The following is a 20,276-nucleotide window of genomic DNA, read 5'->3' as shown; positions in this document are numbered from 1 at the left end:
ATCCTGGAATTTAGCCTGGTCTGGAGCAGGCTAGCTCCACAGAATAAATCTCCATGGTAATTTATACCATAACATATCCTCCTGCCCCCTATCCATCTTTAGTGCAACCGGATTACGGATCAATTGAGCCAGGATCACCAAGATATCCTGGCTTAATCCCTTATCCTAGTTTTGTGCAACAGGCCCCAGTACAGTGACCGCTGTAAACAAAACCCAACAGCTGCATGCACGCGGGGGTGTCCACCAATTGTTTTTACTCTCGCAATTTCCTTTCCTCTAGTTTTATAATGAATATTACCACAGCAAACATGTTTTTAAATGCATAACAATAGACGGCAGGGAGTTTCACAAATTAACTAGTTTGTATGTATTAGTGAAATAGTAGCGCAATTTTCTGTGTTCTGAGAGCTCTTTCGGTCTGTGGCACTGGAAGTACGACAGTGTTTTAGTTTCCCATCTCGACCGCATGAGCTGTTGGCAGCTAACCTCCCGGCCAGCAAGAAGCGGACTGATACGACAGACATCTGCGCTGGCTCAGAATTAGAAACCTACTCTATGGTGCACACGACCGCAAACATGGACGTTAAATGTCTAAATATGACCTAAGCAGGATGATATCCAAAGTGAGCAATCGGAACTGCCAGCAAGGATTACAAGGTAAATAGATTGCTAGTTAAAAAGTGGTAGTGTCCCAACAATATTTTGTTAGCTATCTAGGAAGCTAAGTAACGTTAGCTAGCGAATGCTTGCATCTGCTTTGGATTAATGTCACACAATTCAGGTATGGTGCGCCAGCGGTGACAACTCAAACCCAAATCCTCTGTCGATTTGTTTTATTCGAAACCCACAATAATAGTTGTTAGCCATTATACGAACGTATCTGTGGCCGTAGTGCTTCGCTAACCGGCTAATGTGCGAAGCGATACAACAGTAAGGTTGGTGTGTAACGTTAGGCTATTTCTGTGTGTAACGTTAGGCTATTGTCGTGATCCAATGAGTGGTACCAAGCACTGACCCAAATGTATATGGTACAACGGATTTTAAAGCAATTAAAGGTTGGTAGTTATACTACATTGCCTGGTGCTCCCTGCCCCTAGTCCAACATGTTAAAATATGTTGCCAGCGCGGACATTGATCAAGGATATTTCACGTTGCACTGCGCGTGCATCACGCTTTTCATTAGAACGCATTTCTCTACATTGGCCATCTCATATACTGTGTTGTCCATTCATTTTACTTTGTGGATTAGGAAAATGCATTATGCGCATTTATCGTGTTTCTGCTTGAGTATTCAGCATACATAAATCCTGCAAACGCCTCATTCCACGACGACATTGGAATACCAGTTGCGTAGTTTAGTGGGCCCCTCAAGGTTCGAACAATATTTAATCAGAATATTGACCAGGAAAAATATTGACTTCAATCATTGACGGAGTTGACAACAGATACCCAAGACAGACATATTTGTTTCTCTTAACTTTTTTAATTTGTAGAAAATTTAAATACATTTGTAAAATACAGAAAATTATTCATTTGAAAATACCCTATTAAGAATGGTTGTTTTATCAGATCTTCAGGCATTCTGATGGAATTTGTTTTACGGAGTTGACAAAAATAGTACATGTTTCGTCTTTATTCAAGTGGTATACACAGACAGTATCAATTTTGTTTTTTAACAGTTGCTTTATGATTCTAAAACCTAACTAAGTGAGTTTCAGGCAGATGCAGTTGACAGTTTATGGTTTTGACCATGGTGATTCCAATATTGTTTGTTTAAACCTGTCAAAAGTTGATAACAACTTCTTGTTGCACTACATGTAATGAGGATATGAATAAGGGGTCCTTATGCTGATCTTGCTCATTCCTGATTTTAATTTAGGATTTTAGAGAAATCTGACGGAGTTGACAAAATCCTCGGACACATCTTTTAAGAATCACAGTTTTGAGAGAGATTTTTTAAATTTAAATTAAACACTTTTTTTTTTAGAGTTTGAAATGGGTATCCTTTGCTCCGGACAGGGGCATTTCCAGGCGCAGAGCCGACATGGAAATGAATAATATTGAAAGTATTTCGAAAATCCTAAAAACAATAATTTCCCCAAGTGGCACAGCGGTCTAAGGCACTGTATGTCAGTGCAAGAGGCGTCACTCCAGTACCTGGTTCGAATCCAGGCTGCATCACATCCCGCCGTGATTGGGAATCCCATAGGGCGGCGCACAATTGGCCCAGCGTCGTCTGGGTTTGACTGGGGTAGGCCGTCATTTGTAAATAAGAATTTGTTCTTAACTGACTTGCCTAGTTAAATAAAGGTTCAATAAATAAATATAAAGATCCCCAAAATGTTATTTTTAAGCTCAAATAACTAAAAAATAAAGTTTCCTTGCCGGCAAGAATCTGAGCCCGTGGGTCCCCCTCGCTTTGGGTGGGTGCTCTGCCAGTGGGGAATACCTCAGAAAGAATGATACTCTCAATGCCATAACGTAACTTTTTTGACAGCATCATGCATCTTGCCCCAAGTCTGTCATTGATTTGATTTATCTTATCATTTTGGCAATAAGGTCGTTTGAATATTCTGCCCATTTACAATGTTTCAAACAAATGTTAATCCCATGTGTTTCATGTTTTCGCATTTTTTGTGTTGCCCATTCACCCTCTGAATGGCACACATACCCAATCCACGTCTCAAGGCTTAAAAATTATTCTTTAATCTGTCTCCTCCCCTTCATCTACATTGATTGAAGTGGATTTAACAAGTGATATCAACAAGGGATCATAGCTTTCACCTGGATTCACTTGGTCAGTCATGTAATGTTTTGTACACTCAGTGTATAGTGTCGGTCTCATGGCATGGTCTCACTATCTGTTCCTGATGTTTAAACATTACTGTGTTACATACCCCTGTTGTTAAAATAACAATTCGCACATGTCATATTATTATTATTATTTAACTAGGCAAGTCAGTTAAGAACAAATTTATTTACAATGACGGCCTAGGAACAGTGGGTTAACTGCCTTGTTCAGGAGCAGAACGACAGATTTTTACTTTGTCAGCTCGGGGATTCAATCTAGCAACCTTTCGGTTACTGGCCCAACGCTCATACCTCTAGGCTACCTGCAGCCCCTGAGCTCAATATCGACATGCTGTCAGTAATCATCACCATCTATTCTTGCCCTTTCATTCCTTACAGATTACTAAATTCCAGACAAAATATAATAAATACAATTTTAACTTGACACACCTAGATTTTCATGTAGGGGAAAATAAGCTGTAGATGTGTGGGCCTACTTTGTTGTGGTTTACTGAGCTTGCACAGAGAAGCACGCTGTCTAAATCTATCTATAGATGTTGTGGGCACAGGTTTGGACAGATGGTTTAGACGATACGTTTCTTTACACTAAGTTCTAAAATGGAGATAAGCTATTCTAAGTAGTAGAGGAACTGAGCCTATCTGACATGAAATGAGTAATATTACAATTGCTATTCGCTGCTGGCTGGCCTACTTAGCTACTCCTCTGTATAGACAACGGAGGCTTGCATTGTTGATTGTTCCATATCTTCATCACTTACTTGTCACTCATTTTCCACTAGTGTAAGGTTAGATTAACCATGCGCCAACTAATTAATCAGCATTGATTTAGCAAAACACATTTGGTACAGTACCATCTTAATTCCTCTACCTAGTTTGGGATCTTCATAAAGAATAGCCTCTAACGACTTTGTAACACAAAAGTTTACCCATACATTTATGTACAACGTCATGCAGGAAAATGTGTGTTTCTTTGGGGAAGTCTTTTTGTGACAACTAAAAGTCTACTGACTATGTTTCCACCCATCGTCACAAAACCCATAAGGCATGGTGACAACTTTCTCAAAACCCCCATGCATCTAAAGCACTCAATGTAGCCTAGTAGTAGAATTTGGGACATAGTTTCCGGAGTGTACTCTGTCCTCATTTAGGCCTACCTATCAGCTTTTGCTAAATATACCTCTCTATGGCTCTCCAGTGTTCTTTCACAGACTCCTCCTCCTCATGTCAGTAGACATGTTTGCATGATACCTGAGATTGTGATCACACCTGGGTCCTGTCACCTCTTGTTAGGGGTTTGCTACGGCTGGGGAATGTTTCTTGAAGAAAGGCACCTCAAAGCAACACATTGTCAGTGTTTATAACTTTCTGCCCACTAGGGTTGGGGGTCATTAAACATTTCAATTCAGTCAAGAAATTCAAATTCCAGAATTGAAGGTTGCTTTTTACTTTGAATTATGATTTTTCAATTTCTGAATACAAGCTGAATGCTCAAAGTATAGTCTGATCATGAAGTGTTAGAGCCTAGTCTCCAACAGTCTGTGCCTCGCTTCTTACCTACTCTCCTCAGCATTCCACCTTTAGTGTTTACACTATCTCCCAGGACTCCCAGTTCCCTTTCACATCATATCTCATTGCAGAGGTAGGCTATGCTTTGTGCATGACGGATTGCGTATGTTTCTGCTTAACCTTTCACACTAGTGCTACATTTACATAAAAGCCTGTAAGTTAATGCAAAATATAATGGTCCATGTCGAATGTCATAACAATGAAGTGGAAACGGAATGTTTAGAAGGAGGAACCAGGGTTTGTCTTAAGACATGTTCAGTTGGCTAATACAGGGACGGTGTCTCTATGATATCATCATACCAGCCAGCGGCCATATTCCATTTCATCTCAATAGTGAAATTTGGCCTCATTCCTCACCAAGTTTATCAAACCACTGACCCTTGCTTTATGACCCAGTGTCACACAGATTCTCCCTCGCCCTCCATTTGGAAAATCTGACCATAATTATATCCTCCTGATTCCTGCTTACAAGCAAAAACTAAAGCAGGAAGTACCAGTGACTCGCTCAATACGGAAGTGGTCAGATAACGCGGATGCTACGCTACAGGACTGTTTTGCTAGCACAGACTGGAATATGTTCCATGATTCATCCAATAGCATTGAGAAGTATACCACCTCAGTCACCGGCTTCATCAATAAGTGCATCGACGACGTCGTCCCAGCAGTGACAGTACGTACATTTCCAAACCAGAAGCCATAGATTACAGGCAACAGCCACACCGAGCTAAAGGCTAGAGCTGCTGCTATCAATGAGCAGGACACTAATCCGGACGCTAATCCCGCTATGCCCTCAGACGAACCATCAAACAGGCAAAGCGTCAATACGGGACTAAAATGTAATTCTACTACACCGGCTCTGACGCTGGTTGGAAGTGGCAGGTCTTGAAAACTATTATGGATTACAAATGGAAACCCAGCCATGAGCTGCCCAGTGACGAGAGCCTACCAGATGAGCTAAATGCCTTTTATGCTCGCTTCGAGGCAAGCAACACTGAAGCATGCATGAGGGCACTAGCTGTTTCAGACGACTGTATGATCACACTCTCCGTAGCTGATGTGAGCAAGTCCTTTATACAGGTCAACATTCACAAAGCCGCGGGGCCAGACGGATTACCAGGACGTGTACTCAAAGTATGCACGGTCCAACTACCAAGTGTCTTCACTGACATTTTCAACCTCTCCCTGACCGAGTCTGTAATACCTACATGTTTCAAACAGACCACCATAGTCCCTGTACCCAAGAAAGCAAAGGTAACCTGCCTAAATTATTGCTGCCCCGTAGCACTCACATCAGTAGCCATGAAATGCTTTGAAAGACTGGTCATCAAATCAAGTCAAATTTATTTATATAGCCCTTCTTACATCAGCTGATATTTCAAAGTGCTGTACAGAAACCCAGCCTAAAACCCCGAACAGCAAGCAATGCAGGTGTAGAAGCACGGTGGTTAGGAAAAACTCCCTAGAAAGGCCAAAACCTAGGAAGAAACCTAGAGAGGAACCAGGCTATGAGGGGTGGCCAGTCCTCTTCTGGCTGTGCCGGGTGGAGATTATAACAGAACATGGCCAAGATGTTCATAAATTACCAGCATGGTCAAATAATAATAATCACAGTAGTTGTCGAGGGTGCAGCAAGTCAGCACCTCAGGAGTAAATGTCAGTTGGCTTTTCATAGCCGATCATTAAGAGTATCTCTACCGCTCCTGCTGTCTCTAGAGAGTTGAAAACAGCAGGTCTGGGACAGGTAGCACGTCCGGTGAACAGGTCAGGGTTCCATAGCCGCAGGCAGAACAGTTGAAACTGGAGCAGCAGCACGGCCAGGTGGACTGGGGTCAGCAAGGAGTCATCATGCCAGGTAGTCCTGAGGCATGGTCCTAGGGCTCAGGTCCTCCGAGAGAGAATTTTAGAGAGAGCATACTTAAATTCACACAGGACACCGGATAAGACAGGAGAAGTACTTCAGATATATCAAACTGACCCTAGCCCCCCCGACACATAAACTACTGCAGCATAAATACTGGAGGCTGAGACAGGAGGGGTCAGGAGACACTGTGGCCCCGTCCGATGATACCCCCGGACAGGGCCAAACAGGAAGAATATAACCCCACCCACTTTGCCAAAGCACAGCCCCCACACCACTAGAGGGATATCTTCACCAACTTACCATCCTTACCATCCACCAACTTACCATCCTGAGACAACAAGATCTTCGCCACGGCACAACCCAAGGGGGGGCGCCAACCCAGACAGGAAGATCACGTCAGTGACTCAACCCACTCAAGTGACGCACCCCTCCTAGGGACGGCATGAAAGAGCACCAGTAAGCCAGTGACTCAGCCCCTGTAATAGGGTTAGAGGCAGAGAATCCCAGTGGAGAGAGGGGAACCGGCCAGGCAGAGACAGCAAGGGCGGTTCGTTGCTCCAGAGCCTTTCCGTTCACCTTCACACTCCTGGGCCAGACTACACTCAATCATAGGACCTACTGAAGAGATGAGTCTTCAATAAAGACTTAAAGGTTGAGACCGAGTCTGCGTCTCTCACATGGGTAGGCAGACCATTCTATAAAAATGGAGCTCTATAGGAGAAAGCCCTGCCTCCAGCTGTTTGCTTAGAAATTCTAGGGACAATTAGGAGGCCTGCGTCTTGTGACCGTAGCGTACGTGTAGGTATGTACGGCAGGACCAAATCAGAAAGATAGGTAGGAGCAAGCCCATGTAATGCTTTGTAGGTTAGCAGTAAAACCTTGAAATCAGCCCTTGCCTTACCAGGAAGCCAGTCTCATGGCTCATATCAACACAATCATGCCAGAAACCCTAGACCCACTCCTAATCGCATACTGCCCCAACAGATCCACAGATGACGCAATATCAATTGCACTCTACACTGCCCTTTCCCTCCTGGACAAAAGGAACACCTATGTGAGAATGCTGTTCATTGACTACAGCTCAGCGTTCAACACCATAGTTCCCACAAATGTCATCACTAAGCTAAGGACCCTGGGATTTAACACCTCCCTCTGGATCCTGGACTTCCTGACGGGCTGCCCCCAGGTGGTAAGGGTAGGCAACAACACATCTGCCACGCTGATTCAACACTGGGGCCCCTCAGGGGTGCGTGCTTAGTCCCTTCCTGTACTCCCTGTTCACCCACAACTGCGTGGCCAAACATGACTCCAACACCATCATCAAGTTTGCTGACGACACAACAGTGGTAGGCCTGATCAATGACAACGATGAGACAGCCTATTGGGAGGAGATCAGAAACCTGGCAGTGTGGTGCCATGTCAACAACCTCTCTCTCAATGTGAGCAAGATAAAGGAGCTCCTGGACTATAGGAATAGGAGGGCCGAACAGGCCCCCATTCACATCGACGGGACTGAAGTGGAGCGGGTTGAGAGCTTCAGGTTCCTTTAGTATCCACATCACCAACAAACTATCATGGTACAAACACACCAAGACAGTTGTAAAGAAGACTGAAAAGATTTGGCATGGGTCCTCAGATCCTCAAAGTTTTACTGCTGCACCATCGAGAGCATCCTGACCGTTTGCATCACTGCCTAGTATGGCAACTGCTCAGCATCTGACCGTAAGGCACTATAGAGGGTATTGCGTACGGCTCAGTACATCCAGGACCTATATACTAGGCGGTGTCAGAGGAAGGACCAACAAATTGTCAGACTCCAGTCAGCCAAGTCATAGACTGTTCTCTCTGCTACCGCATGGCAAGCGGTACCGGAGCACCAAGTCTAGAACCAAAAGGCTCCTTAACAGCTTCTATCCCCAAGCCATAAGACTGCAGAACAATTAATTAGACTGTCTACACTTTGTTTTTATGCTGCTGCTACTCGCTGTTTATTATCTATGCATAGTCACTTTACAAATTACCTGGACTAACCTGTGCCCCCACACATTGACCCGGTACCCCCTGTATATAGCCTCGTTATTGTTATGTACATTTCTTGTTACTTTGATTGTTTTTTTTTTTTTTTTTTTTTTTTTCTTTACTTTAGTTTATTTTGTGAATATTTTATTAACTCTTTCTTGAACTGCATTGTTGGTTAAGGGCTTGAAAGTAAGCATTTTAGTGGGGTGGCAGGTAGCCTATTGGTTAGAGCGTTGGACTTGTAACCAAAAGCTGAGCTGACAAGGTAAAAAAATAAATATATATTTAATTTAAAAATCTGTCATTCTGCCCCTGAACAAGGGCCGTCATTGAAAGTAAGAATATGTTCTTAATTAACTGACTTGCCTAGTTAAATAAATGTAAAATAAAAAATAAATCACGGTGATGCTTGTTGTATTTGGCACGTGACAAATAAAATTTGATTTGATTCTGAGGAAAGGCTAGAGTCCTTCCCAGATGTGTATGGCCCTCCCTCGTCATCATAAGAGAAGAGGAACGAGGTCTTACATTCGCGTGTTGAAAGTGCTTAGGCAGCTGTCACAGCTGCCAGAAAGAAATAATACAATCTGAGGAAGTGGCATGTCATCAAACTACTGAATATCAGATTAGGAAGTGGGGGTAGTGTTGGGAGAATATGATGTGAGTAGGTTTGTGGGATGATGCAGGTTGGGTCTACTTCTGGTGGAGTCCAGGTGCAGCCTACTCCACAACGAAGTCAGGTTGGGAGGCCGTTGAAACTCATGCAATTCCTCTGTAAGCCTGAAACTGTGTGTCATGTCAGCCCCTCTCCTCTCATACAGGGTCTAAAAGCAAACCTGATGTTGTTGAAGAAACAGCCTTAGTAACCGTCACCTGTCCAATAATCTCTCCTTTGTACTGCTGTAACAGCAGCATTATACACTGTGCTTTAGGGCCTGGTTCACAATGCTTAGCCCTGTATTGCAATTGTTGGGTTGTCTGCACTCGCATACACTCTGATTAGCTCTGAGAACAACTCTATAGCCTTCAGCTCCATTGGCAAACGGCCAAGTCAAGATTATGTAACCATCTGCGATGGATGTCTCCTCTTTTCACTTGCACCCTGTATGGCTAACGCAGTGCAAATTACTGTTTTCAAAACAGAGCGTCACTTAAGCCTCATACCGTGTGTAATATGTAGGACTACTGTATGCTGTATTATGCAACACAGAGGAGAAATTATGTAAAGTTTTAGTAGGGAAATGCATGAATATCAGTTATATGCACACACTCACACAGCTTCAAACACAAGCAAACACTGCACCAGCCAGCCACATTTATAGTCCACCTCGTTCAACGTCAGGGAATATATTGTCCACTGTAATGTAATGATCATCCCGCTTGTGCTTGCTAATTCAAACCTGGCGACGCCTCAAAATAAACTTCTCTACGCTTCCTTCCTCTCATTTTCTCTTTCTGTCTATCATGCTCTCTGCCACTGCCCTGTCATCTGTCCCTTCAATCCTCTCTTCCTCTGCTCATACTTTCTGTCAGCCCTAGCTGACTTGGCAACCTTCAGTGTGTCACCAACACAAATACACACACACACACTTTGCGCCTATCCCCCCTGTCGTACACACAGAGATCCAGTTCTCTTGCTACAGCCTGTAGTTCATCCCTCCTTCCTTTCTCTTTCCGAACTCCATCTCTGTCAGCTAAAGGCACAGTCTGTCCCTCCGTCCTCTATCCACTAAACTAGCATAAACACTTTAGCCACATTACCATAGGGGTTAGGTAAAATCCCAGTGCATCACAACAAGGAAAAGATAGGCATTTGGTCTTGGTAGAACAATCACAATTATTGGCAATTGCCCACACCAACATCTCTAACATTGTCTAGTACCCTACCTACTGCTAAATGTGGATGGATACATCTTGGTTCTAGCGTCTAAAAAAAATTACGGACACTTTTAATCTTCATGGATAGTATCCAAAATCGAGATGAGACAGTTGGTTGGTGCATCATATTGTACACTTAAGCCAGCATTGACTGAAGTGCCTTTCATGATGCTCTCAGCCTCTCCCAGTAGGGAGTCTTGGATATTTATAACTAGATATCTTAATCTCCTTCAAGTGTCTGTCATTTCTCTCCCATTTCAACAGTTAGGTCTGTCGTCTTTTCCCATGTTGTTTGGCAATAGGCTAATCCTTAAAATTCGGACGAGGCCCACGGGAGACAGTTTTCCAGACATCCTGAGAACCTACTGTTTGTTCAAGTGCTAGTCAGTTATCACACAAATACCTGGAGACGTTTGAATTTGAATTCTAATACTTCAGCAACAACAAAGAGAGAAGACGAGTGCTGCTGAAGCTGTCTAAAGTCTCTTTATTTGAGGCAGAACCGACTCTCTGAGCAGGCTTTAAATAGAAGCGTCGTTTGAAATAATCAAATCAAAGTTTATTTGTCACGTGCGCCGAATACAACAGGTGTAGACCTTACAGTGAAATGCTTACTTACAGGCTCTAACCAATAGTGCGAAGAAAAAAAAGGTGTGTGTGTGTGTAGGTAAGTAAAGAAATAAAACACCAGTAAAAAGACATTTGAAAATAAGAGTAGCAAGGCTTTATACAGACACCGGTTAGTCAGGCTTACTGAGGTAGTATGTACATGTAGGTATGGTTATAGTGACTATGCATATATGATGAACAGAGAGTAGAAGTAGCGTAAAGAGAGAGGTTGGCAGGTGGTGGGACCTAATGCAGATAGCCCGGTTAGCCAATGTGCGGGAGCACTGGTTGGTCAGGCCAATTGAGCTAGTATGTACATGAACGTATAGTTAAAGTCACCATGTATATAAGATAAACAGAGAGTAACAGCAGCGTAAAAGAGGGTTTGGGGGTGGGGCACCCAATGCAAATAGTCCGGGTAACCATTTGGTTACCTGTTCAGGAGTCTTATGGCTTGGGGGTAAAAACTGTTGAGAAGCCTTTTTGTCCTAGACTTGGCTCTCCGGTACCGCTTGCCATGCGGTAATAGAAGGCGAGGTCAGTACAGGTGCATCAAAGCAGGGACCGAGAGACTGAAGAACAGCTTCTATCTCAAGGCCATCAGACTGTTAAACAGCCACCACTAACATTTAGCGGCCGCTGCCAACATACTGACTCAACTCCAGCCACTTTAAAAATGGGAATTGATGGAAATTATGTAAAAATGTACCACTAGCCACTTTAAACAATGCCACTTAATATAATGTTTACATACCCTACATTACCCATCTCATATGTATATGTATATACTGTACTCTATATCATCTACTGCATCTTGCCATCTTTATGTAATACATGTACCACTAGCCACTTTAAACTATGCCACTTTATGTTTACATACCCTACAGTACTCATCTCATATGTATATACCGTACTCTATACCATCTACTGCATCTTGCCTATGCCGTTCTGTACCATCACTCATTCATATATCTTTATGTACATATTCTTTATCCCTTTACACTTGTGTGTATAAGGTAGTAGTTGTGGAATTGTTAGGTTAGATTACTTGTTGTTATTACTGCATTGTCGGAACTAGAAGCACAAGCATTTCGCTACACTCGCATTAACATCTGCTAACCATGTGTATGTGACTAATAAAATTTGATTTGATTTGATTTAGAGAGAACAGTCTATGGCTGGGGTCTTTGACAATTTTTAGGGCCTTCCTCTGGCATCACCTGGTGTAGAGGTCCTGGATGGCAGGCAGCTTTGCCCCAGTGATGTACTGGGCCGTACGCACTACCCTCTGAAGTGCCTTGGGGTCGGGGGCCGAGCAATTGCCGTACCAGGCAGTGATGCAACCGGTCAGGATGCTCTCGATGTTGCAGCTGTAGAACCTTTTGAGGATCTCAGGACCCATGCCAAATCTTTTTAGTTTCCTGAGGGGGAATAGGCTTTGTCGTGCCCTCTTCACGACTGTCTTGGTGTGTTTGGACCATTCTAGTTTGTTGTTGATGTGGACACCAAGGACCTTGAAGCTCTCAACCTGCTCCACTACAGCCCCGTCGATGAGAATGGGGGAGTGCTCGGTGCTCCTTTTCCTGTAGTCCACAATCATCTCCTTAGTCTTGGTTACGTTGAGGGATAGGTTGTTATTCTGGCACCACCCGGCCAGGTCTTTGACCTCCTCCCTATAGGCTGTCTCGTCGGTGATCAGGTGACACTTGTGTCGTCTGCAAACTTAATGATGGTGTTGGAGTCGTTCCTGGCCATGCAGTCGTGGGTGAACAGGGAGTACAGGAGGGGACTGAGCACGCGGTGTTGGAGTCATGCCTGGCCATGCAGTCGTGGGTGAACAGGGAGTACAGGAGGGGACTGAGCATGCACCCCTGGGGAGCTCCAGTGTTGAGGATCAGCGTGGCAGATGTGTTGCTCTCAGGAGTGCTGACAGTCAGAGACAGTGCCAGCCACGTGCCTCGATGGACGCTGCTGGAGCGGAATTAACAACGCTGGTGGCATGAACCCTGGTGTTAGGGCCACCGAGGCCCCGGAATCTGTTTGGCTCTCTCTGACTTTGGGTGAACCAACCAGAACTGTTATTAGAATCTTCTGTGGTCTTGAGAGTGGTGTGTCTTCCTTGCCCTGAGGTATTACCAGGGTGAATTCAGACACCCTGGACAATGTTGTGATGTGGTCAGGGGACCATGCAGCCTGAGAGGCTCTCTGTGTTGGTTTTGTTCTCGACTCCTTTTAGTTTATGGCCTAGGAAAGTGAGTAGGAGGAGAGTGACTAGCAGAGGAATACGTTTTGGTTGAGAATTGAGACCAAGTAGGCCTAGTCGTGTTTTTTTGGAGTAATTGAAATGACTAACCTTTCCCACTGTGGTTGCATGTATCAAGTTTCCTGAATTGAATTGTGGATGGCATTTAGATTGATCAAAGCATTATCGAGGAGCAACTCTGGAAGTTATCCACATCGAAGACACTCTTGCTCCCTGATCCTTAAGTTCTGCCAGTATGTGTTGCAACATCAGCAAGACAATGTTTAAGAACTACTTTGAAAATCCCAGAGTCAAATATAGAACAACACGTGGTGCATGCTGTTTACTATTGACTTGCTGAATACAAAGTGATGATTTAAAAATAAACACAGTGTCCACATGAAGCTTATTAGGTAGGCCTAGGCCTAATCTGTATCAACCTTATACCGATTCCTCAGGTAGAATGTCTCAGCCAGGCCATGTTTAGGTTGGATTGTTGACCTAGTTTGTCTTCCATGGCACTGGCCCATGAGATGTCATTTACTCGTACATCTGATGATCTAACACCAATTTTAGTCTACCCTCTAGTGCTTGTTTTAGTTAAGAAGCACTGACTCCGAGAAGCATAGCTTGTCGAATCCTGATAACTTCCAAAAACACTGGTGTAGGTCATGCCTTCTCTTTAGTGGTCTAATGGGCCAAGATCACCTTCATAACAACATGCTGACTGGACAGAGAAGGATTTGTCCCCCCACCACCCTACAATATTTAATCATCATACCCCTTCAAGTTAAGTTCACACTAATGGAAGGTTCCACTATTGCTCTTCTCGCCTACATTTTGCCCCAGGCAGCTCTGTTAAGTCAGAGTTGTGGTCTTTGGTAAACAGTGTGTGATAATGTATTTTTCTCACTGTGGTCAATACTTTGGATAATGCTATTTATTGTAGTGAGCTTGTGAAATGATCATTGTGGTGCAGTACTCCCCTCTGGGCCTAACTCTGTTCACTGTGTGTGTGTGTGAATGTATTTCCCCTCTTAACGTCATCACGTGCTTGCCCCGTGCACACAAAAGGAGCATTGTGGGCCTTCCGGGCCTCCATTTTAGGGTGGTATTGTGGCGATGCCCCTGAGTTGGTGTGGGCGTGGTTGTACCAGGCATCTCTCCACCGTCGCTGACTTCCAGCATCATCTCGCTGGGAAGAGCGACCCTGAATACCTCCTCTGTCACTAGCTGTGGCTCTGGTTGAAGGCCAGCCACAGGCAGCAGCATTCTGACAAGCACAAAGGCACTGCCTCTGGACAGCATTCATCCCTAACAACTTTATCTTAAGCATTGTTTAGACAGGTAAATCAGCTGGCAAGCATATTTTGAGGAAGAATGTTTTGCATTAAGTTGCAAGATACAAGTATTTGTAACAGCTTTTAGCACTGTACATTTCTGCTGTATTTAAAATACATTTTGTGAGTGCTGTGGTGAGTATTTGAAATTATCTGGGAGTTTTTTTGAAAAATCTCCACAATTTTGTCATGTCAAAATGTTGCCCCAGCTATTGCATAACACAAAGTAAAAATCTGTACTTTCGAGGGTGTTATTGACAAAGCCATGAAGGAATGTTGATGTGTGAAATGATGCGTGTAGCCCCTCTTCACACACATAATTTCACACATTCTCAAACATGTCAGGAGTTTGAGAACCTGCTGGAAAGGAAGAGTGAGAGGGCCAGTCTGCCAGTTCGGGGGCAGGATCTCTAGCTGCCAAGCCTGAACAGAGCTCTCCTTGTCCGTTTGGGGTGTTCTTATCACGAGCTCACACCTGGAGAGATGTGGGGGCGCGGGTTGAGTGTTGTCACTGCACTGGCTCAGAAATAACTCTTCTCAATCAGTTGGAGGCAAGGCTACTCTGTAATTCACACACACATACACAGTGAGCTATAAGTAACTGCTATATTTGACTGATATGGGGATTTAACCTACGTAAGGTAGAGAATCTCTCCTTTCCTCAAACGTTCATTGAGATGACTCATTCTTCAGTAGCTTGCTTTAGAGGATTATAATCTTGTGGAAATATATATTCAAGCCTTCCAGCCTGGCTGGTGCTCAACAAAAGCAGGTGAATTAAAAGAAGAACCAAACTCATGACCTGTTTTAAATATCTTGTGGCTCTTTTTATTTCCTGCTTGTTTGAAGCTACTGTTCTGAGGAGGTTGAGGTATGATGTGAGTGGCTGGAAGGCTTTCAGTTGCAGTTTTGTTTCTGAGCATTAGCTAGCCTATTTTGACAAATTTGTGTACGCCACTGTTTCTCAATGAGTTCTTGGTGAACCCTCAGGCTGCACACAACTTTGTTTTTCTGTGTTTAAGTATTGTATCACCCCACTGAATAATCACACCAGTAAATTATTATATCTGGAAAAACAGCCAGAGGGAGAGGCTGGTAAGTTCAAGATGCAGTACAGACTAGATGGAGAAGTGGGTAGCGACCCGAATTCATGTGCTCAACTTGTTTGAAATCTTATGTCATTTCTGTGTATGCCTGTGGATGTTATTTATGAGTTATGAGTCAAACTCTGACATTAGTTCAACCTAGCAGGGATGCATAACTCTAGTCCGTGATGTTCGCACTTGGTTATCAGTCTGATTTATCAATGAAGTGCCAGGGAGGAAAGAGAACTAGCAGAATGACAGACTAAAACAACCCCTCTTCTTAGCTCCACTTCTCCCATTCCATAGTAGGCCATGGTCCAATACTTCACGTTGGTCAGCTCGTGTGATCGTGGTGGTCCACTGCTTCCAGGCTGACGTGCACTGTCAGACACGTCATAATTCTGGGAATAAGACTTTTACTGCTCTCTTGTTGCTTGTCTAAATATGGCGTTTTCAATTCTATATCTATGATGCACTGGGTTTCTTACGAATGGGACTTCAAAAGCCTCTTGTCAGGATGTGGGTGCTCTAGTTCCAGAGCTTGCTCTCTCTTGCTCTCTCTCTCTCTCTCGCTCAAACCACTGACAGTTTTAATGAATTCATGTCTCAGTTATGTTGACAAAGATATTGAAATGACTTGCAGTCGCAAGGATTGTGACCAATATTAAGACATGTTGGACATTGGGGCAATTCAGTACTCAAAAGGGGCTTTCCGTTTTGTGTGTACATTCGCGAGCGTAAGCTTATGTGTGTGTGAGAGAGACGGTGCACGTTACCATGTACGTAGGATATTATGAAAAGGGAACCAACAATTATTAGCCTACATCAGCAATTTCTGGAAAATCCTGAGGTTCAGTGTCCTTGATAAGTTCCCAGCAGGGCAACACCCTTTTATTATAGTACCATTGTAGGCCTTAGGGCCTAACAGATCCGTTATACTGGTGTGGTTGTTTTGCATCAAATTCTGCACTGAAATATTCATTTTCATAAGATAAATATACAATGAGCTCAAACTTTTGTGACAGTAATACATTTTTTGACTCTATACTCCAGCACTGGATTTGAAGTGATACAAAGACTATGAGGTTAAAGTGCAGACTGAGGCTATTTTAATACATATCGGGGGAACCGTTTAGAAATTGGAAGAAATTTGGATGCTACCATGATTACGGATAATCCTGAATCTATCGTGAATAACGATGAGTGAGAAAGTTACAGACGCACAAATATCATACCCCGAAGACGTGCTAACCTGTCAACATTACAATAACAGGAGAGGTTAGCGTTATTGGGGGGTATTGTATTTGTGCGTCTAACTTTCTCTCTCAACATTATTCACAATTCATTCAGGATTGTCCGTAATCATGCTAGCATCCACATTAATGTAGAAGTGTTCAGAAATATGTTCTATTCTTATTTACAATAAAAGTGACTCCAAAATGACACACTACATTATTTACCATTCATTTCTATTGGGCACAAAATGATCTGAAACACAACCAAAACAAACAGCAAATACATCCATCAAATATCTAGAGTGACAAGCTTGATATAATCATTGTGTGCTATGAATATGGGACCAAATACTAAACTTTTGACTACTTTAATACACATATAAGTGAATTTGTCTCAATACTTTTGGTCCCCTAAAATGGGGGAACTATGTACAAACAGTTCTAAACGGTTCACCCGATATGGATGAAAATACCCTAAAATTAAAGCTGACAGTCTGCACTTTAACCTCATAGTTATTGTATTCATTGTATCATTTTAAATCCAAAGTGCTGGAGTACAGTTAAACAACAAATAGTAAAATAGTAATTTTGGAGCTCACTGTATATTATCACCTCCTGTGTCCTGTCATAATTTCCCCCCTGGAGAAGTGTCACCGTGCTCCAGTGTCACTAGGAAGGTACAGATAAACTCTTGGAATATAACAGGAAACAGGCTGCCAGTGGCCACTTCCTGTTTGCCAGTTAACCTTTGGAGCCCAACCTGCATCGATTTCCTCTACTCTCACTTTTTCAAGGCCCTTTTCGTAATTATCTCACTCTCTAGGCATGTATAGTACTCTTACACGTTAGATGTGCTAAATACAGTAGGCTACTAGTCTCAAGCATACTCGGTAGCAGGCTACAACTTTCGTTAGCCTAATCTCTGTTCAATCTTATGACTCTTGTTCTGGAAATGCCTGATAAGCAGTTGTATCAGTGCTTTATCAGAGAGCAACAGATTGACAGCGCAAAGCAAACCCCCAGTCATCCCAAGCCTATTACGACTAGAAAGAACAAGAGAAAAACGTTGGGCTGGTTGCAGAGAGAGAAAGAGAGAGGGGGAGAGCCTAGGTTACATAAGAGGGGTTTACTGGTACAGTTTCTACTGACTGTGACACAACAGCATCCTATTTTTATGCCCTCCAACCCTCCCCTCCACTCTCAGTGCACTTTTAGTTTAATCACACATTCATTTTGTGACCAAGCACAGTGGAAATAAAAACGCAACACACACTGTCCTGTCTTCCTAGCAGTCGTGACTTAACGATTCATCCGCTCTGTGAGGATGGCCTATCCATCCTGTATAAATGCTGTTCTAGACAGTAATGCTCCCTCTGAAATGATTGGAGAGGGAATCCAGAGGGAAAATTACATTCATGTGAATGGCCTCTTATGATCTTTTTATTTTTTGACTTTTCATCCACATTATTTGTTTTTTTTAATCCGTTTTTAATTAGATTTGACGTATCGTTTGGTTTACCTAACTATCGATGTTAGCTAGCTAGCTTTAAATAGCTAGCTTTGAATGCCGCAACACTGCAGAAGCAAATAGGACTGCATTAGCAGAGATGGCTTGCAGTAGTGAAGATTGTCCACTACTCTGTCACAAAATGTATGGTGAGCCTGTGCGCCAGTGGCAGGAGTGGCATCTACAAAGGGTTAGGGTAGGGTTAGGCTTATCTACGAAGCCCAACCGACGGAGAGTAAGTTGGTAATGGAGGGGTGTGCTCTATGCTGCTGAGGCTACGGACTTCCGCTGACCATCCGAAGTGCAACAACAAGCCTGATCCCATCCATGACTTCTGAACTTTCTTGATTTGCCAACTGTATCACATTTATTGTTTTGTTTTCTTGTTGTATTTCCTGATGCATATGAAATCCAACTTTTAGTTGCCATGTATACTGAAATAAACTAACTAAACTAATGGGTGAGTGGTAATTGGTGGGATCTCCCCTCTCAGCAGAACTCAGCAGCTTATTGTTGATCTCTCAGACCAGTCAGATCTGTATGAAATGAGAATGACTAAAGGTCTTTAAGTCAAAAATAAATATTTGTGTGTGGGACTGTGTGTGCATCTACATGCAATGATATTGTTATCACTGTCCTGGTTGTTGATCTATTGCCAATGATGAGAACCAAATATTGTCTGTCTGGATGATAAGGTTTTGTTTCTATAAGACTGTCGGAAGGAAGAAATCCATGATTCATCTACTGCTCAGCCAGTTGTATGTTTACATAAACATAAATCTCACCTTGGTTCCCCCTCCCTCTACTTCTCGTTCTCTTTTTCTCCCCCTCTCCCTCCCTCTCCACAGCAGTTGGCAGACAGGCGGCATGACGGAGGAGAAATGCCCCCAGCTAGTGGACTACTTTGTGGTGGCAGGGCTGGCTCCAGGGGGCTCGGCCCCACTGGACGAAGAGGGCCAGCAGAGAGGGTGTCGGGTGGTGGAGCCGGTTACAGACCTGGCGGTGATCGCCCGGGGCTTGGGGGAGGAGGTGCCCGAGGGCTTCACCTGTATCGAGAAGACCCAGGGGGGCCACCCGGCCGAGCTGAGCGCCGGACTCATCAACAACCCCCACATGTACCTGTGTTACCGCCGTGGGCATGACAAGCCACCCATCCTCGACCTCGGGTGAGACACTCCAGCAGTGATTTAAAAAAATGACCATTCTATTCTAATGTGTGCTGGAGTCACAGACATTAGCCACAACATCAATGTAAAGCTATGCATGGTGCTTGGAGTTCACATACAGTAGCTAATGCATAACAATGCTTTGAATTTGCATTATGCAATTATCGACATAATGCATGCTGTAACCATGTACATCTGACCACAAAGGTTTTATTGTATGCTATTGCTACGTAGCCCTAAACTGCCATAATCATTAAATTAAGCATGTCTGGCCAAGCCATACATGACTGCGAAATGTAATTGTATACATACCCATAGATTCTTTAATGGAAAGAGCTATGCACGTCACATGATACATTAATTTGGGACAAAGTGTGGGATGTCTTCTAAACATGCAAAGAAAAGCTTTCCTTGAATGAGTGATAGAAATTGGTTTCTGTGAACTGTATAACTACTGACATTGACTGACTGATTGTCCTGACTCTGTCCCCTCCCCCGGTCCCCAGGGTGCTGTACGAGGGCAAAGAGGTGGTGAAGCAGGGCTGGTATGTGATCGAGACCACCCCCTATAGCCGCTCAGCCAGCCTGAGCTCCGGGGGGCCTGCCACCCACCGCACCTTCCTGACCTACCGCCGTGCCCCAGAGTCCCAGGCCCTCCACACCCTGGGGGTCACAGACATCTCCCTCCTGCTGCCCAGCAAGGGGGAGGTGGCCCCCCACACCTTCTGCCGGGTGGAGAAGAACCTCAACACTGGCATAGTGCGTTTTGAAGCGCTCTGTTTTTCTACTCTGTATTTTTTTAAATGTAATTCTTAATCTCTCTCGCTCTTCCTCCATCCCTCTCTCTCTCTCACTGCGCTTTGTTGTTTTGGCTCCACAGTGGGGTCCAGCCTTATACCTGTGCTACAAGAGAGCTGTAGCCAAAGCCAATGCCCTAGTCTATGAAGCAGGTGAGTG

At 43.8% G+C, this 20,276-nt stretch overlaps 1 protein-coding gene across 5 annotated transcripts in view; it reads left to right on the top strand.

The window, feature by feature from the left end:
• Positions 1–243: 243 nt before the first annotated feature.
• LOC139564505 (DENN domain-containing protein 4B-like) overlaps positions 244–20,276 on the top strand; it is a 38,928-nt gene continuing 18,895 nt past the window's right edge. The window contains exons 1-4 of one of the 5 annotated variants that reach the window (XM_071384082.1): positions 244–657; positions 19,002–19,319; positions 19,826–20,078; positions 20,200–20,269. In XM_071384082.1, the coding sequence (XP_071240183.1) occupies positions 19,021–19,319; positions 19,826–20,078; positions 20,200–20,269 (622 nt within the window). In that variant the 5' untranslated portion in view covers positions 244–657; positions 19,002–19,020. Of the gene's footprint in view, positions 658–19,001; positions 19,320–19,825; positions 20,079–20,199; positions 20,270–20,276 lie in introns of those variants that run through there. The other 4 variants (XM_071384079.1, XM_071384080.1, XM_071384081.1 and 1 more) reach the window with 4 other exon arrangements.

Source organism: Salvelinus alpinus, chromosome 35, assembly GCF_045679555.1.
Source record: "Salvelinus alpinus chromosome 35, SLU_Salpinus.1, whole genome shotgun sequence".
Classification (NCBI taxonomy): domain Eukaryota; kingdom Metazoa; phylum Chordata; class Actinopteri; order Salmoniformes; family Salmonidae; genus Salvelinus; species Salvelinus alpinus.
The sequence above is the reverse complement of the archived record's forward strand: the minus strand, read 5'-3'. Positions and strand labels throughout refer to the sequence as shown.